Below are 13,839 nucleotides of genomic sequence, written 5' to 3'. Positions count from 1 at the left end.
GAGGACTATTGGTGACTCACTTTTTGATGCGGAAGGTCTGATCGCCAAGGCCCTGCAGCTGAATCATCTCGTCCGCCTCGTCAAGAACAAAGACACGAATCATTTTTGGGTCGAAGACGCGTGAGCCAAGCATGTCGACGAGCGTGCCCGGAGTGCCGACGAGGATGTGATCGGTGATGCGAATGCCGCGACGCCAAGACTTTGGGACGGCGAGGAAGGTCTTGATGGACGTGAACTGACCCAGAGTGTCGATGACAACCTTGATCTGGCGCGCGAGTTCGCGAGATGGGGCAAGGCAGATGGCCTGGGGCGATGTAATCGCAGGGTCGACACGCGAGAGCATATTCAAAGAAAATGCGGCGGTCTTGCCAGTCCCCGACTGGGACTGGCCGATCAAGTTGGTGGCCGGGTTGGCCAGTAGAAGGGGGAGGGCGTTCTCCTGGATCTTGGAGGGCTTCTTGAACCCGGATGCGTAGATCCCTTTGAGCAAGTCGGGATGGCTGAGATTAGTTGATGAACACATCTGGGGGCTTACAGCGGGAGCTCCTCGAACGTCTTGGCCGAGTAAAGGGGCGAGTTTGGGTCTGCCTGCTGGTCGGCAAGCTTGACCTCGACCTGGAAGTCATTTGAAATGAGGCCCGTCACATCCTCCTCCGCGCCGCCCGAATCAGCGCCGCCCGTCTCTGTGGGGTTGCCCCAACCTGGGGTCAGCGCCTCCTTGCGTCGTGGGCTGAGTCAACCGAGAAAGGTCAGGCAGTGCCAATCGTGATGCGCGCCCTCGCACAGTGACTCAGCGTGTGTGTGTGGCTCACCGTCGTCCATCACTGTCTTGCTTTCGTCGTTCTTGGCCTCGGCCTCGGGCTGGGGAGGGTCTGCTAAAGCAGGCTTTGCGTCTGCCTTGTCTGAGGCAGCAGCTGTAGAGGGAGTCGAGGACGATGCGCGGTCCTTGACACCAGCGAGAGCCTTGCCGAAGAGTGGGTTGGCAGTGTTAGGTTTGGGGCGCTCCTTGGGGGCAGACGGGGAGTCGGTGGAGAGGCCGCCGATGCGCGAGGCGAGTGAGGCGACTCCTGGAGAGGACTCGCGGGCTGCTGTTAGCGGCGCTCGTCGTCAGTGATTGAAAGTGAGTGGCGAGGGTGACCAGGTGAGATAAAGCGATGAGACGTACCTGCTGGTTGTGCGTTGGAGGTGTCAGAAGCTAGATGTCAACAACTGAGGTCGCGAGGTTGATGGAGGCGCGGAGGTGGATGAAGAGCAATGGAGAGATGGAGAGATGGAAACTTGAGAGATGAGAGAAAGAAGAGACGAGTGGAGGGGGGATGCCGGGGTAGGTGCGAGCTCGAGTGCGCGGAGAGGAAGGTGTGTCGCTCGCGATGCGCACCGTCACCCTCCTCTTCTTGTTCACACCGCAGTTCTGCTCTCTCTCTCTCATCCCCCCATCCCCTCGCCAATCTCCCCTTGCCGTTGGAGACGGGCACTTCGCGGACGCCCATCAAGCTCGTCCGATTGCCGGGCACGACGGTCATTCCGCTCCATCCGCCAGGCCGCCAGCCTTCTGCCTTTGGGCACCAGACGCACTCCCCCTTCCCCCTCTCTCTCTTTCTCTCCTCACACTCACCAACTTCCGACTTACCCATACCGCCAAGCCGCTTGCGAAGGTCGTCAGAGCTCTCGTCAAAATCGTCGTCGACGTCGTCGGCCCAGTCTTTTGAAGACATGCTGAAAGGTGGAGGGGGGCGCAGGGGCACGGGGGCACGGGGCAGGGGAGGGGCGCGGCGGTCCGTGCGATGATCCGTTCGTAGGGTCCAGCACGTGGGTGCGCGCAGACAAGGATATCGTGCAGTTCAAGTGGCGGATGACAAGCGACGCGCAACAAGAATTAGCGATGGATGGAATGGGTTGGTGGGGTGTTGACAAGTGCAGAATCGCAGGCAACTGACGTAGGGCGGGTCAGTTCCGACGGCGTCAGGTCCGAGGCGTTCGCCGCTCACGTGCTTTACGATGCCCAACTCAGTCAACTTCTCCGAACTTCGCGGGCAGCCAGTACATGCCATGCGTTCTACCACGCCTAACTATCTCGCTATCTCTTCTATACCTACTCCTCATAATAGCACCGTGTGCAGTTCCTGTTCATGGCCGTCCCGCGTGCATCACACGCCCGCAGCCCTTCACACGTCCCTTTCCACAAGCCGCCGACGAGCCGCGGATTGCCTGCCAGGTTGAGGGCCTGGAGCGGCGCGCGCGGTGGGGGGATGAAGCGCTCCAGGTCGTTGTGCTGGAGATACAGGCTGCGGAGGTAAGGCAGCGCGAGGAGCGGGTTGAGGTTGCCCTTGAGCGCGTTGTGGCTGAGGTCGAGGAACTTGAGCGAGGACGGGAGCGCGGGCAAGGCGGTGACATTCTGGTCTGCGAGGACGAGCGACTCGAGCGGAATAGTGCTGAAGTCGCTGGGTGCGCGCAGAGCGGGGTTGGACACAAGCGTGAGGTTGCGCATCGTTGATGAGAGGTTGGCGACTGCGCCGCCGAGGTTCGTATACTGGAAATCGAGGGTGGTGAGGTTCGGCAGCGACGTGATGCCTGGCGGGAGGAGGGAGGAGGGGCGCTTGCCGTCCCCCACGATGCGGAGGGTGCGCAGCGCGACGAGGTCAGTGAATGACGGGGGCACCTCGGCCGGCACGCCAGGATATACGAGCTCGACGGCGGTGATGCGTCCCCGCCGGTCGCACTGCACGCCCTGCCACCCGTCGCAGGGCGCCATGTCCGCGCCCCACTTGCCCGTGTGCAGCCTCTGCACGCTCGACGTGAACAGAACGTCCATGAGCGCGCAGTACTGGCGCATAGCGCCGACTCCTGTCGGCGCGCCGTCCGAAAGGAAGTCATTAGGCCGGTCTGCGAGGCTCGCGACGCACGCGTCGCACGTGTACAAGATGCCAAGGCCGTACCCGGGGTCCATGAAGGGGCGGAGGCACTCGTCCGGCTGCGCTTGGTCCGAGATAGACCCGTTGGGCGGGACATTGGAGGGTGCACCCGGCGCGTCGGCGGCATCAGGCGAGCGCTTGACTTTGAACGGGACGACGATCGCGACGATGATAATTATGAGCAAGACCGCCCCGACAACCCACTGCCGTTAGCTCGCCCGCCGCAATAACTCACGCTTGGCCGGATGCGGGCGCGCCAGCCCCGCCGCGCTTTCGGCGGCTGGTACATCCCGATATTGTACTCCGTCTTTCCTGGTGACCGTTGTCTTGCCTGCGGCGAATGGAGCGAGCTCGACCACGCCGCCATCTTGGGCGAAGCTACGCGCACCCGCTTTTGTTCACGCATGCTCGCCCGCTTCGTCTTGAGGATGCCCACGAGACCCGATTTGCGCTTCCCCGAGTTCGAGGTCGAGTGCGAGGCCTCCTTACTCGCGAACGGTGTAAGCGAGACGTTGAAGAGCGGGGGTGTCTCCGACGCAGACGCAGAGTCGTCCCATTCAGGACCGACATGTGCGGGCCGGTGCTTCTCGATCTCGACGCACATGCTGTCCTGTGAGTTGCGCGGCGCGAGCTTCTCGAGCGCGAGCGAGCTGTTGCTCCTCTCGAGTTTGAGAGGCGGTGGCGGCGCTCGGCGGGATGTGGCGCGTGGCAGACCCGCCGACTTAGACGAGTCGGAACGCGCCAACGACACTGTCAAGCTCGGGTCTGTGCAGTGCGCACCAAAGCCGGGCGTGATGGTGAAGCCGTCGCGCGGCGGCGAGGGCTGGGGTGAGAGTTGGGGCGAGGGATGGGGTGACGGGTGCGAGAACGACGAGGGCCGCGCCGAGCGTCTCCGCCTCACCCGGTCTGCGGCGTATCCGGGCGAGAGGGGCGGCGAGTGCGCCCACTCGTCAATGTTGATGGGGTAGAACGCGTGCGCGTGGCGGTGATGGTCATGTTCGTCGTCGTCATTGTCGCATGCGCGGCCCTTGCCTTTGTCCAGCACAGTGTGCTTCTCCTCGTCCGAGGCAACTGAGCGGCGGTCCGCTACGCTGCCCGACACCAAACTCGCGCGCGTCAGCACAGCGAATTGTGCAACTTCCTCCGCACTGGGTTCGTACACCCGCGGACTGGGGCTGCGGTCCGAGCCCTCGCTCGAGTACTGGCTATCGCGGAGCGTCTCGACGTCGACGAATGCCAAAGGCTTGTGGGTGCCGCGAGGCGCGTGCGTCGGCGGCGCGGGGAAGTCGGCCGGCAGTGGCGCCGAGGGGTCCGAGGCGCTGAGGGAGCCGGCAGACGTCGGGCGCGTGGGTGTGTCTGGTGTGAAGGGGTCCGTTGGCAGGCCAGGGGCTCTGGAGGGCTGCGGTATGCCTGGCGCACTGAAGATCACGCTCGCGTGCTGACTGTGGATGGCGGGCGGGGAGAGGACGTCGACGTCGTGGGCGGCGCCGTCGACCGCTGGCACCGTGATGAGTGGCGGGCGTGTGAAGGGATTGAGGTTGCGCTTTGGAGTCATGGCAGTGGCGTGGATGGGGAGGGAGGGAGGGAAAGGGGGGAGGGAAAGGGGGGAAGAAAAGTGATGTAGGCGAGCGATGGGTGCGGCTAAGAGCTACGATGGAGTTGTGTGATGGAGATCGGGCGATTTACGGAGAGTCTCTCGCTGTCGCTGCCTTCGTCGGCGATGGGTCTCGGACGTGGTTAGATGGAAGAGTCAGAGTAGGTCAGAGAAGCGACAAAGAGTCGCCTTGGTCAGTTGGCGGCAATGGCTATTGTCCACCACGCACAGTGGCATGTCACCGCCGCGCCACAGTGCCGCCGGCTCGGGGACGTTTCAGTGCATCACAGTTCCAGGGGTGGGCGTCGGGCTCGGAATCCTCGTGCTGGCGCCACGTAAGATGGCAAGTGTGGCGAAAGCAAAGTGAAAGTACAGACAAATCGACAAAGGCGGCGAGGATGACGATGTGACGACAATAGGTCTGTGCGATCGCCCTGGTTCTGCCGTCGCCCCGATCCGCGCGGACGCTTCTGTTCGTTCCTGCAATCTTGGTTGCTCGGATCGGTGATAATGTCATGGGTGAGCGTGGCAATCGTGGCGAGACGACTACCTTGTGATGGCGTTCAGAGCGTCCTCAGTTGCTGATGGATGATCTGCGGCCACCTCGCTATTCACTCACGCCCCCACTTTGTTGCGCTGCTGCATGTACATGCACATTATTATTCTACATGTGTATAATCGACATCTAAGACCGCCAGCTCCTGCGCTTGCTCCCCGTACTCTTGGTGCTGAGGCGCTTCTTGTCCTTCTTAGCCTTGAAGTCGCCCGTGTGCGACATAAGGCTCCTGCGCGCCTTGACATAGCGCGGGTCATCGTCGTCGTCGTCACTCGTGTCGTCGCGCATCCGCCCAATCCGCGTGTCCCAGGTGCTGCGCTGCGTTGGCAGCGAGTCGTCCGACGCATTAGCGTTCGCAGCCACGAGGTACATCCGCGCACGCTCCTTCTCGAGCTCGCGCTCGTGCGCCACGTTCCGCTCTTCGGCCTCGCGCTCCGCCTCGGCTTGGTAGTACTCGGCCACGTTCTCGCGGTCGGGCACCTCAAGTCTTACGCTCTTGCGACGCTGCAGCCCGTCCTCGGGCAGTGGAGGAAGGGGCGCGTTGGACTTGTCCTTGTCTTCCGGGTTGATGCGCTCGTTATTGATTATCTGGAACGCGCCTGCGTCAACACTCTCATCGTCGCTGCTATCATCCAGAGTCATAGAGGCGCGGGGCGTCGCTGCGTCCTCATTCGCCGACTCGTAGATCGACGCCTCGTCCGTAGACCCCATCCGCCGGCTGCTGCGCGTCGACGGGGCACGCTCTGGCTCGGGGTCAGGCGGAAGCTGTACAGGGCCAGGAGCATGCACATCGTAGAGCGTCGTGATTTCGGGCGGCGGGCCGAGCGGCTGCGAGGGGTATGACGAAGGCGATGTCGGGCGCAGCGCGCTCTTCAGCGGCGGCGAGCGCATCTTGGACGGCGGGAGAGGCGAGACAGAGCGCTTCTGCTCCTTCTCCCGAAGCACAGGTTTCTCAGACGTTTCTTTCTTATCCGACAGCGACTTGCGGCGCTCAACCGACTTGGGCGGGCGCGCCGGCTTCTTCTTGGTCGAGTTGGCACGCGAGATCGAATCGTTGGGGCCAAGCTCGTCATCCTCGGCGCGGTGCTGCGTGCTCGGCCGCGGGTGGTGCATGACCTGGGACGGGAGGACGAGGCCAGGAGCAAGTGATGATCCCGGCGCCTTGACGAGCTCCATCGGACCCTGCTGGGACTGGGGTGCCTTGGGCACATCGGGCATGGCGGGCGGTGGGGCGTCGACGATGGACATGATGGACTGGCCAGGTTGTGTCGAACGCGAGCGGGCAGTTATGGTCGAGGCGCGCTTCGTTCCGCCGGGAGCTGACTTGACTGTGTTAGAGCGCGTGACAGTGGTAGACGTTGCTGTAGTCTGCGCGCGGCCTGCCGCCGAGGCCGGTCGTGGGCGTGGAGTGACCGTGCTCGCCTTGGAGGCGGCGGCAGCTCTCGGCGAGGAATGCGCAGCAGCAGAGGCAGGACGGGCACGCGGTGTGCTCGACGTCCGCTTCACTGATGCCGACTTCATCGGGACCTTGCCGACATCAGCGGCATTCCATCCCGCAAAATTCGCGCTGCCACCGCCTCTCATCGAGTTGGACACGCTGACGAGGTTTCCCATGTTGTCCTCGTCCGAGCTCGAGTCGGAGCGAACGCGTCTGCCGTACTGCTGCGCAGGGCGCGCGTCCTTGCCCCAGGCACTCCCCGACGTAGAGCGCCCATGACGACGACTGTGATCGTGATGCTTTGAGCCCTTGAAGAACCTCGCGATTGAAGCGAAGAAGCCCTTGCGCTTCGTCACTGTCCGCTCCGACGACGAGTCAGAACCGGCACGGTGCGGGCGCACCATTTCGCTTGACATGGCGCGCCGCAGCGGCGGAGACTGCTGGCGTGCGTACCGCGACGGCTGCCCAAGCTCGGATGTCGCTCGCCGTCCCCCCGGTGGGTTGAAGTCCCTCATCGGAGGGGCGGAGGCGAGGGGCTGGCTCTGCGATGCTGGCCGGCGGACATTCTCGTGCATGACCAGCGTGCCCTGCCCTGGTTCGTCATCCGAGCTGCCCTCGTTCTCCTCCCGCACCGATGTTATGCTACCCGGACCGACCATCGGCTGCATGTGGCGCTGCTGCATCTGTCGGCGAGGTGAGACATTGGCCGCAGGGCCCAGTGACTGGCCAGACTCGTCGTAACCCACCTGCGACGCAGACTGCGACGGAGCCAGGGACCCGTTGGACTCGAGTTCGAAGTTGTTCGCGTTGGCGACACCGTTCGCGCGCCCCGGCAGCTTCTCGAGGTCCTCGAGGCCCTGACGCGCCTGGTTGAGCCACATCTGAGACACAATCTCCATGGCGCGGAAACGTTCTTCGAGGCCGCGGTACATGACGTTGTTACGTTCGTCCTCGATCTTCACCTCGAGCGCTCGCAAGTGCTCCTCGCACCCGAGAAGCTCGGCCTGCGCCTCCTTGAGCTTGGTCGCACGGCGGCTCTCCTTGCCCCCTGGTCCAGCTGTCACACCCGTCATGTCCGACGCCAGCGAGAGGCTCGAGGCGCGCGACGACATGGTCTCGTACTCGCGCATCTGCTCGGCGCTGAGGTGCTTTGCCATCTCCTTGAGGTCTGACTTTGTCGGCCGCGTCTTGGTTTGCCTGATGAGGCGGCTGACGAGAATCTCCTTGTCGCGCTTGACTCGCGTCATCTCCTCTTCGAGCAGGTGGATCTGCTTGAGGTCCTTGCGGAAGTCGTCGAGGCCGCGAATGTAGCCTGCCCACCCAGGAGTTGGGGGCTCATGTTCTGCGCCCAGCATATGTGCTTCGGGATTCTCAAGCATGGAGGGCGAGAGCGGGCCCTCGAAAGCCGAATGGCGCACTGCGCGGCGCACGGAGAGGAGAACGCCCGGAGACGAGGTGACATAGGCGAGGAGGGAGGAAGTGGACGAGTGCGACTGCGAGAGCAAGGCTAAAAGCGAGGTGGTGAACAGCTTCTGTGACTCACTGCGGGCGGAGGTCAGCAGGCATAAGCATGGAGAACGCACAGGTAGTTGCTGAGCAAGCGGTCTGATGAAGACCGGTGCGCCCCGTGGCCGGGTCGGAGGTGGTCCATCTCGGCGTGCGATGCTTTCTAAGGAGAGCGTTTGGTAGTTGTGTCAGGCCAAGTCGCGGAAGATGGATGTCGAGTGGCGCGGAGTGACGAGGGCCGCGGGGAATTTGTGCAGGTGGATCAAGTGTTGTTGATGGCAAGCCGCTCCGTGGTGGATACTTTAAGTGCGAAGAAGGGAGTGAGGAGGAAAGAGAGGGGGCGAGAATGAATGAGAGAGAAAGAGAGAGAGACAGAGAAGAGAGAGGGAGAACGAGTTGGAGCTAGTAGTTGCGGGATGTGTAAGATGATGAGGAGAGGGGATGCGACGACGACGACTGTGGATAAACGACGGGTCATGACGCCGATTGATTCGGTCGCCGCCCCCCTTGGCCTCTACGCCTTGCCCCGGCCCCTTCGGCCAACTCGCGACGGCCAAGCGCTCGGGCCTGACTTTGCGTCCCTCCGGCCCCCAGGCCCCCACTCGCTCAGGGCAGTGAACTCTCAACGACGTCACCGGGGCATCCACTCTTCCAACCGAAATCCTCATTTGATTCCGCCGACTCCACAATTGTCGACGCGGTCTCTCCTATTACAACTCGAATTAGCATTCGGGTCCTAATAGCGTACCTCGGTTTATCAGGCTCTCACCACGCGACATCCACGCGAGGTCACGTGCTAGGCTCAGACGCGTGTCTCCACGCTGGCGGAGGTGGATGTCACTTGCTCACGTCCACCTCGTCACATCTCCATCCCTCCCACCACCACCTCCCCCCCCCTCTCCTCACTCCCCACACTCCTTCCACCTTCGGAGCCATGCCTTCAAAAAAGGCGGCCTCCGGCGCCGCAGCGCCTCCCCCAGCCCCGCCCCCCGTGCAGGCTGTGCCTGCCCCGGCGGCCCCCGTCGCATCGATCGCCGACGTAGAGGTCGTCCTTCCGCCCAAGACTGCGTGGCCCCTCCCCGACATTCCTACGAGCACCATTGACAACACGCAGAGTCTGTTGCGCTTTGTGATTCTGGCGTTCATCACGGGTGCCGCCGTTGCGAGCCGTCTGTTCGCTGTCATCCGTTTCGAGAGTGTCATCCATGAGTTTGACCCCTGGTTCAACTAGTCCGTTTTGTCTAAACACGTGTACTGACAGCAGCCGCGCGACGAAGGTGCTCGTCAACGAGGGCTTCTACGAGTTCTGGAACTGGTTCGACCCCACAGCTTGGTACCCACTTGGCCGCACTGTCGGCGGCACCGTGTACCCCGGTCTGATGGTCACTTCCGGCCTCATTTGGACCTTCCTTCACAAGATTAACATGCCGGTCGACATCCGCAATGTGTGCGTGATGATTGCCCCGGCGTTCTCGGGCCTCACTGCTCTTGCGACGTACGGCTTCACGACCGAGATGGCTGCGCCCTCGACTGGCCTGCTCGCTGCGGCGTTCATCGGCATCGTTCCGGGCTACATCTCGCGTTCGGTCGCTGGCTCATACGACAATGAGGCCATCGCCATTTTCCTTCTTATGGCCATTTTCTACTTCTGGATCAAGGCGCTCAAGACTGGTTCGGCTCTCTGGGGCACCGTTTGCGCCCTGTTCTACGGCTGGATGGTGGCTGCGTGGGGTGGCTACGTCTTCATCACCAACATGATTCCCCTGCACGTCTTCGTGCTCGTCCTCATGGGTCGCTACAACAACCGCGTCTACGTTGCTTACACTTCGTGGTACGTCCTCGGCACAGTCGCGTCGATGCAGGTCCCCTTTGTCGAGTTCCTGCCCATCCGCACGTCCGAGGGTATGGCCGCTCTCGGCATCTTTGGCCTCCTCCAGCTCATTGCTTTTGTCGAGACGGTACGCAAGCTCGTTCCCGGAAAGCAGTTCGAGCTTCTTTTGCGCGCTTTCGTCGCCCTCGTCGCTATTGTGGCGTTCGTCGTCCTCGTCGCCCTCACCTTCTCTGGCTGGATTGCCCCCTGGACTGGCCGCTTCTACTCGCTGTGGGACACTGGATACGCCAAGGTGCACATGCCTATCATTGCGTCGGTGTCGGAGCACCAGCCAACCGCATGGCCCGCGTACTTCTTTGACCTGCAGATGCTTATCTGGCTCTTCCCTGCTGGTCTCTTCTGGGTCTTCAAGGAGCTCCGCGACGAGCACGTCTTCGTCATTGTCTACGCCTTCTTCGCCTCCTACTTCTCCGGCGTCATGGTCCGCCTCATGCTTGTGCTCACTCCGATTGTGTGCGTGTCGGCGGCCATTGCCCTCTCTCGCCTCCTCCACGCCTTCATGGACCCGGTGCTTCCCACCGTCGTGGAGGACGAGGCACCCAAATCCAAGAAGGCTGCAAAGAAGGCCGCAAACGTGCAGCAGCAGTCGGCTCAAACATTTGAACTCTCTGGTCTGCTGTCGGGCAAGCGCTCGCAGGGTATTTTCCACCTTGACTCGCGCATCTCCGTGGTCGCCGTCATCGGCCTGCTCCTCATCATGTTCGTCCACCACTGCACGTACGTGACATCGTCGGCGTACTCGTCGCCATCGGTAGTGCTGTCCTCGCGCAACCCCGACGGGTCGCAGAACATCATTGACGACTTCCGCGAGGCATATTACTGGCTCCGCCAGAACACGGACAAGGATACAGTCATCGCGTCATGGTGGGACTACGGCTACCAAATCGCCGGCATGGCCGACCGCGTTACACTCGTGGACAACAACACCTGGAACAACACGCACATTGCCACTGTCGGCAAGGCCATGGCCTCGTCCGAGGAGATTGCGTACCCTATTCTGCGCAAGCACGATGTTGACTACGTGCTGGTCATCTTTGGTGGACTGCTGGGCTACTCTGGTGACGACATCAACAAGTTCCTGTGGATGGTGCGCATCGCCCAGGGCGAGTGGCCCGACGAGGTGCACGAGCCCAACTACTTCACGCCTCGGGGAGAATACGCTGTGGACGACCGGGCGTCGCCGGCGATGCGCAACTCGCTCATGTACAAGATGTGCTACCACCGGTGAGTAGAGCACGAGCAAGACAATGCAGTTCCCCGCTGACCCCAGCTTCCCGGAGCTGTACGGCGGCCACCCTGCGCAGGACCGCGTGCGGCACCAGGTGATCCCCGCGCACGGCAGCCACGAAGACTTGAACGTCATCGAGGAGGCGTTCACGTCGGAGAACTGGATTGTGCGCATCTACGCTGTGAAGAAGGAAGACCCCTTCGGACGCACGCTGCAGGAAGCGACAGCGTTCCAAAAGGGGAGCAGGCCCAAGCCGCGGGCGAGGAAGACGCAGTAAAACGCGCAGTGCGCTAGATGCATGTAGATGATCTTGACCCAGTGATCATGTTGTCGAGGCGCAGGAGAGTGCAAGTCCAAAGCATGGAATATGCCGGCATATTCGCTGGCGAATTCCACCACACTACTCGTAGGACAGCACTCTTGCGTCTCCGTTCCCTTTGAGGCAAGTCGCACCGCAAGAACACTACACCACAGCTCGTACATTTGTGCATCTGATCGCTACTGCCTTCCTAGCGTTGCCGGCGTCAAAGCCACACCACACGCACCACCGCCGTCAGATCTGCTTCACTCCTTCTCCTTGGCCTCGTGCCCCCGGTGCGGCCCCTCGCGGTGGTGGTCGTGGTGCCGCACCCCCGTGCCGGGCGCAACCTGCTGGCCGGGTCCCGGCTCGCCGCCGCCGTGCCCGTGCGAGTGGTGGTGCTCGTGTCCATCGGACGCGACGTCGCCCGTGGTAGGGTTGGGCACCGAGGTCGTGCCGATGGTGCCGGAGAGGTCGATGCTGGTGTGAGGGAGGCGAGTCACCAAAAGCGGAGACATACTCTTGCTTGGACATGGTGAAGTGTTGAGTGCGAGTGCGAGTGCGAGTGCGAGTGCGAGTGCGAGTGCGAGTGCGAGTGCGAGTGCGAGTGCACATGGGAGAGCAAGCGAGTGTTATATGGCCTTGCATGGTCTGGACTAACGACGTCATCTGCGCGGGACAGGTCACTGTCACTAGGCCGTGGGCCAAGGGAGTGCCAAGTGCCACACTCCGAGTCGCAGCTCAACAAGTCTAGATCCAGATCGGCAATGTCCCATATCGCCTATGGCTGATTGCTGATCGCGCTCGCCATGTAGATATGCATGGATGCGCCTCATGCCGCCCACCACACCATTGAAATGGCCCAGACGGCGATGACATCAGCTACCCCGCATCCCCGGTCACGTGCCCATTCACGCCCGCCTCGTGCACGTATGCACGCTAAAAAGGTACCATCCGTTCCCACGCGCCGCCCATCCACGCCGCGACACGTATCTACACTCTTTGACGATCTGTTTGGCTCGGCGCACAGACTAGAGCGCTCATGCCCGCACCGCCGCGCGGGCGTCGCTCCCCGTGCTTTGCTTCGTCTCCCGCTTCTACATCGGCCGCGACGCTGCATCTCGTACAACAAGCTGCTATCCTTTTCCTCTGCTCGACGCTTAAAGCTTGCCCTTGGACGCCTTGAGCACGCCGTCGAGCTTGGTCGCGAGCATGATGTTGCCCTTGACCTTGAGCTGGCCGGTCATGAACGCCTTCTGCGCGTTGAGCTTGCCGTCCGCGAGCGCGACAAAGGTGTCTGCCGTCAGCCTGCCGTTGGTCGTGGATATCCAGCGAGCTCTGAGCTAGCGCCCCCAGGGCCTAAATCTGGATATCCGCTGTTGGCCTTGGCCCTCACCGTCACCGAGGTTGACAGTCACGTCTGCTGTCAGCTCCTGGCCGCTGCACCCACGCCACCACAACCACTCACCCGGCTTCTTGCCAGCACCCTTGGTGACCGTGCCGTCCTGCTTGAGGTCGATGACCCAGGTCTGCGACTTCTTGTCCTTGGTCTCGACGTTGATCTGGAAGATGCCGTTGGTCTGGCGTCAGGCGTCGCTCCGGCTTTACTCCACCTTCTTGATCTGCTTCTGCTTCTCGGCGTCGTCGAGCGAGCTGAACGCCTTGGCGACGGCCTGGGGTCAGTGTCGGGCGCCAGCAGCGACGCACGGCGAAGATGTCGCCCGACTTGAAACCGGTCTCCTTGAGGTCGGACATTGTGATTAGTGAGGTGGAGTAGAGTAGGGAGTGTGGTGAGATGGATGCGGGGGAGTTAGTTGACTGAGTGGTTGTGATGATAATAAGACGAGTGGACATGTGAGCCGGGTATTGGAGGCTGCCGAGTGACGCAATCAAGAGACGCGTCAAACGCGGGGTCCACTCACCGCGCGTGGCTTGGGGGGCCTATCACCTCCTGGCCTACTTTCAGTGCACGCCTATCCCGGCGAGAACACGTGGAAAGTAGGCGCACGCCTCGCGTGTCTTTGTCGGATGTGGGGTCGCTGCGAGTTTCCCTGAGGGTGCCATCTTGCAACCTTGCATCAGATGCAGAGTGTCCCTGACTTACCCCTGGGGGCCCACCCATGATGCTGTCCAGAACGCAGGACCTGAACCCTGAAACTTGGGTGGGTGGAGGGGCATCAAGCACTGCCTTCCTTGTCACTCTCCTCGCATCGTCTAATTATATTCCTCGCTACAGCTCCTTCACACTCTTCACAAACTACTCGTGCTCTCATCTCTTGATATCAATCCAGCAAGAACACGGCGCAGTGCGCTCTCTCCAGCGCGCGCTCATCGCAACAAGACTCGCCAACTCATTTTGGATTTGGACGAGACCATCGCCAAGCCCACGTACCCCCGTAACGTCAGGTTTCGGTCC

The 13,839-nt window shown here is 62.0% G+C and overlaps 5 protein-coding genes across 5 annotated transcripts; 1 reads left to right on the top strand and 4 right to left on the bottom strand.

Annotated features, from left to right (window-relative positions):
- Window positions 1-2,092: 2,092 nt before the first annotated feature.
- On the bottom strand, window positions 2,093-4,467 carry COLE_04517 (uncharacterized protein; the record flags this gene model as incomplete). The annotated part of the gene is made up of 3 exons (XM_018427016.1): window positions 2,093-3,115; window positions 3,148-3,735; window positions 3,814-4,467. The coding sequence occupies 3 exons, from the start codon at window positions 4,465-4,467 to the stop codon at window positions 2,093-2,095; spliced, it is 2,265 nt and encodes a 754-aa protein (XP_018275435.1).
- A 724-nt stretch (window positions 4,468-5,191) lies between these two features.
- COLE_04516 (uncharacterized protein) lies at window positions 5,192-8,151 on the bottom strand (the record flags this gene model as incomplete). The annotated part of the gene is made up of 2 exons (XM_018427015.2): window positions 5,192-8,042; window positions 8,084-8,151. 2 exons carry the CDS (start codon window positions 8,149-8,151, stop codon window positions 5,192-5,194), a joined length of 2,919 nt encoding a protein of 972 aa, XP_018275434.1.
- A 789-nt stretch (window positions 8,152-8,940) lies between these two features.
- On the top strand, window positions 8,941-11,402 carry COLE_04515 (uncharacterized protein; the record flags this gene model as incomplete). The annotated part of the gene is made up of 3 exons (XM_018427014.2): window positions 8,941-9,236; window positions 9,271-11,121; window positions 11,168-11,402. 3 exons carry the CDS (start codon window positions 8,941-8,943, stop codon window positions 11,400-11,402), a joined length of 2,382 nt encoding a protein of 793 aa, XP_018275433.1.
- Window positions 11,403-11,649: 247 nt separating this feature from the next.
- COLE_04514 (uncharacterized protein) lies at window positions 11,650-11,835 on the bottom strand (the record flags this gene model as incomplete). Its single annotated transcript, XM_018424476.2, has 1 exon — window positions 11,650-11,835. One exon carries the CDS (start codon window positions 11,833-11,835, stop codon window positions 11,650-11,652), a length of 186 nt encoding a protein of 61 aa, XP_018275432.2.
- Window positions 11,836-12,583: 748 nt separating this feature from the next.
- Window positions 12,584-13,178, bottom strand: COLE_04513 (uncharacterized protein; the record flags this gene model as incomplete). The annotated part of the gene is made up of 5 exons (XM_018427013.2): window positions 12,584-12,720; window positions 12,820-12,843; window positions 12,892-13,003; window positions 13,037-13,096; window positions 13,131-13,178. The coding sequence occupies 5 exons, from the start codon at window positions 13,176-13,178 to the stop codon at window positions 12,584-12,586; spliced, it is 381 nt and encodes a 126-aa protein (XP_018275431.1).
- Window positions 13,179-13,839: the final 661 nt, after the last annotated feature.

Source organism: Cutaneotrichosporon oleaginosum, assembly GCF_008065305.1.
Source record: "Cutaneotrichosporon oleaginosum strain ATCC 20508 chromosome Unknown ATCC20508_contig04, whole genome shotgun sequence".
Classification (NCBI taxonomy): Eukaryota; Fungi; Basidiomycota; class Tremellomycetes; order Trichosporonales; family Trichosporonaceae; genus Cutaneotrichosporon; species Cutaneotrichosporon oleaginosum.
Note: the sequence above shows the minus strand (reverse complement) of the source record. Positions and strands in the feature narration are given on the sequence as shown.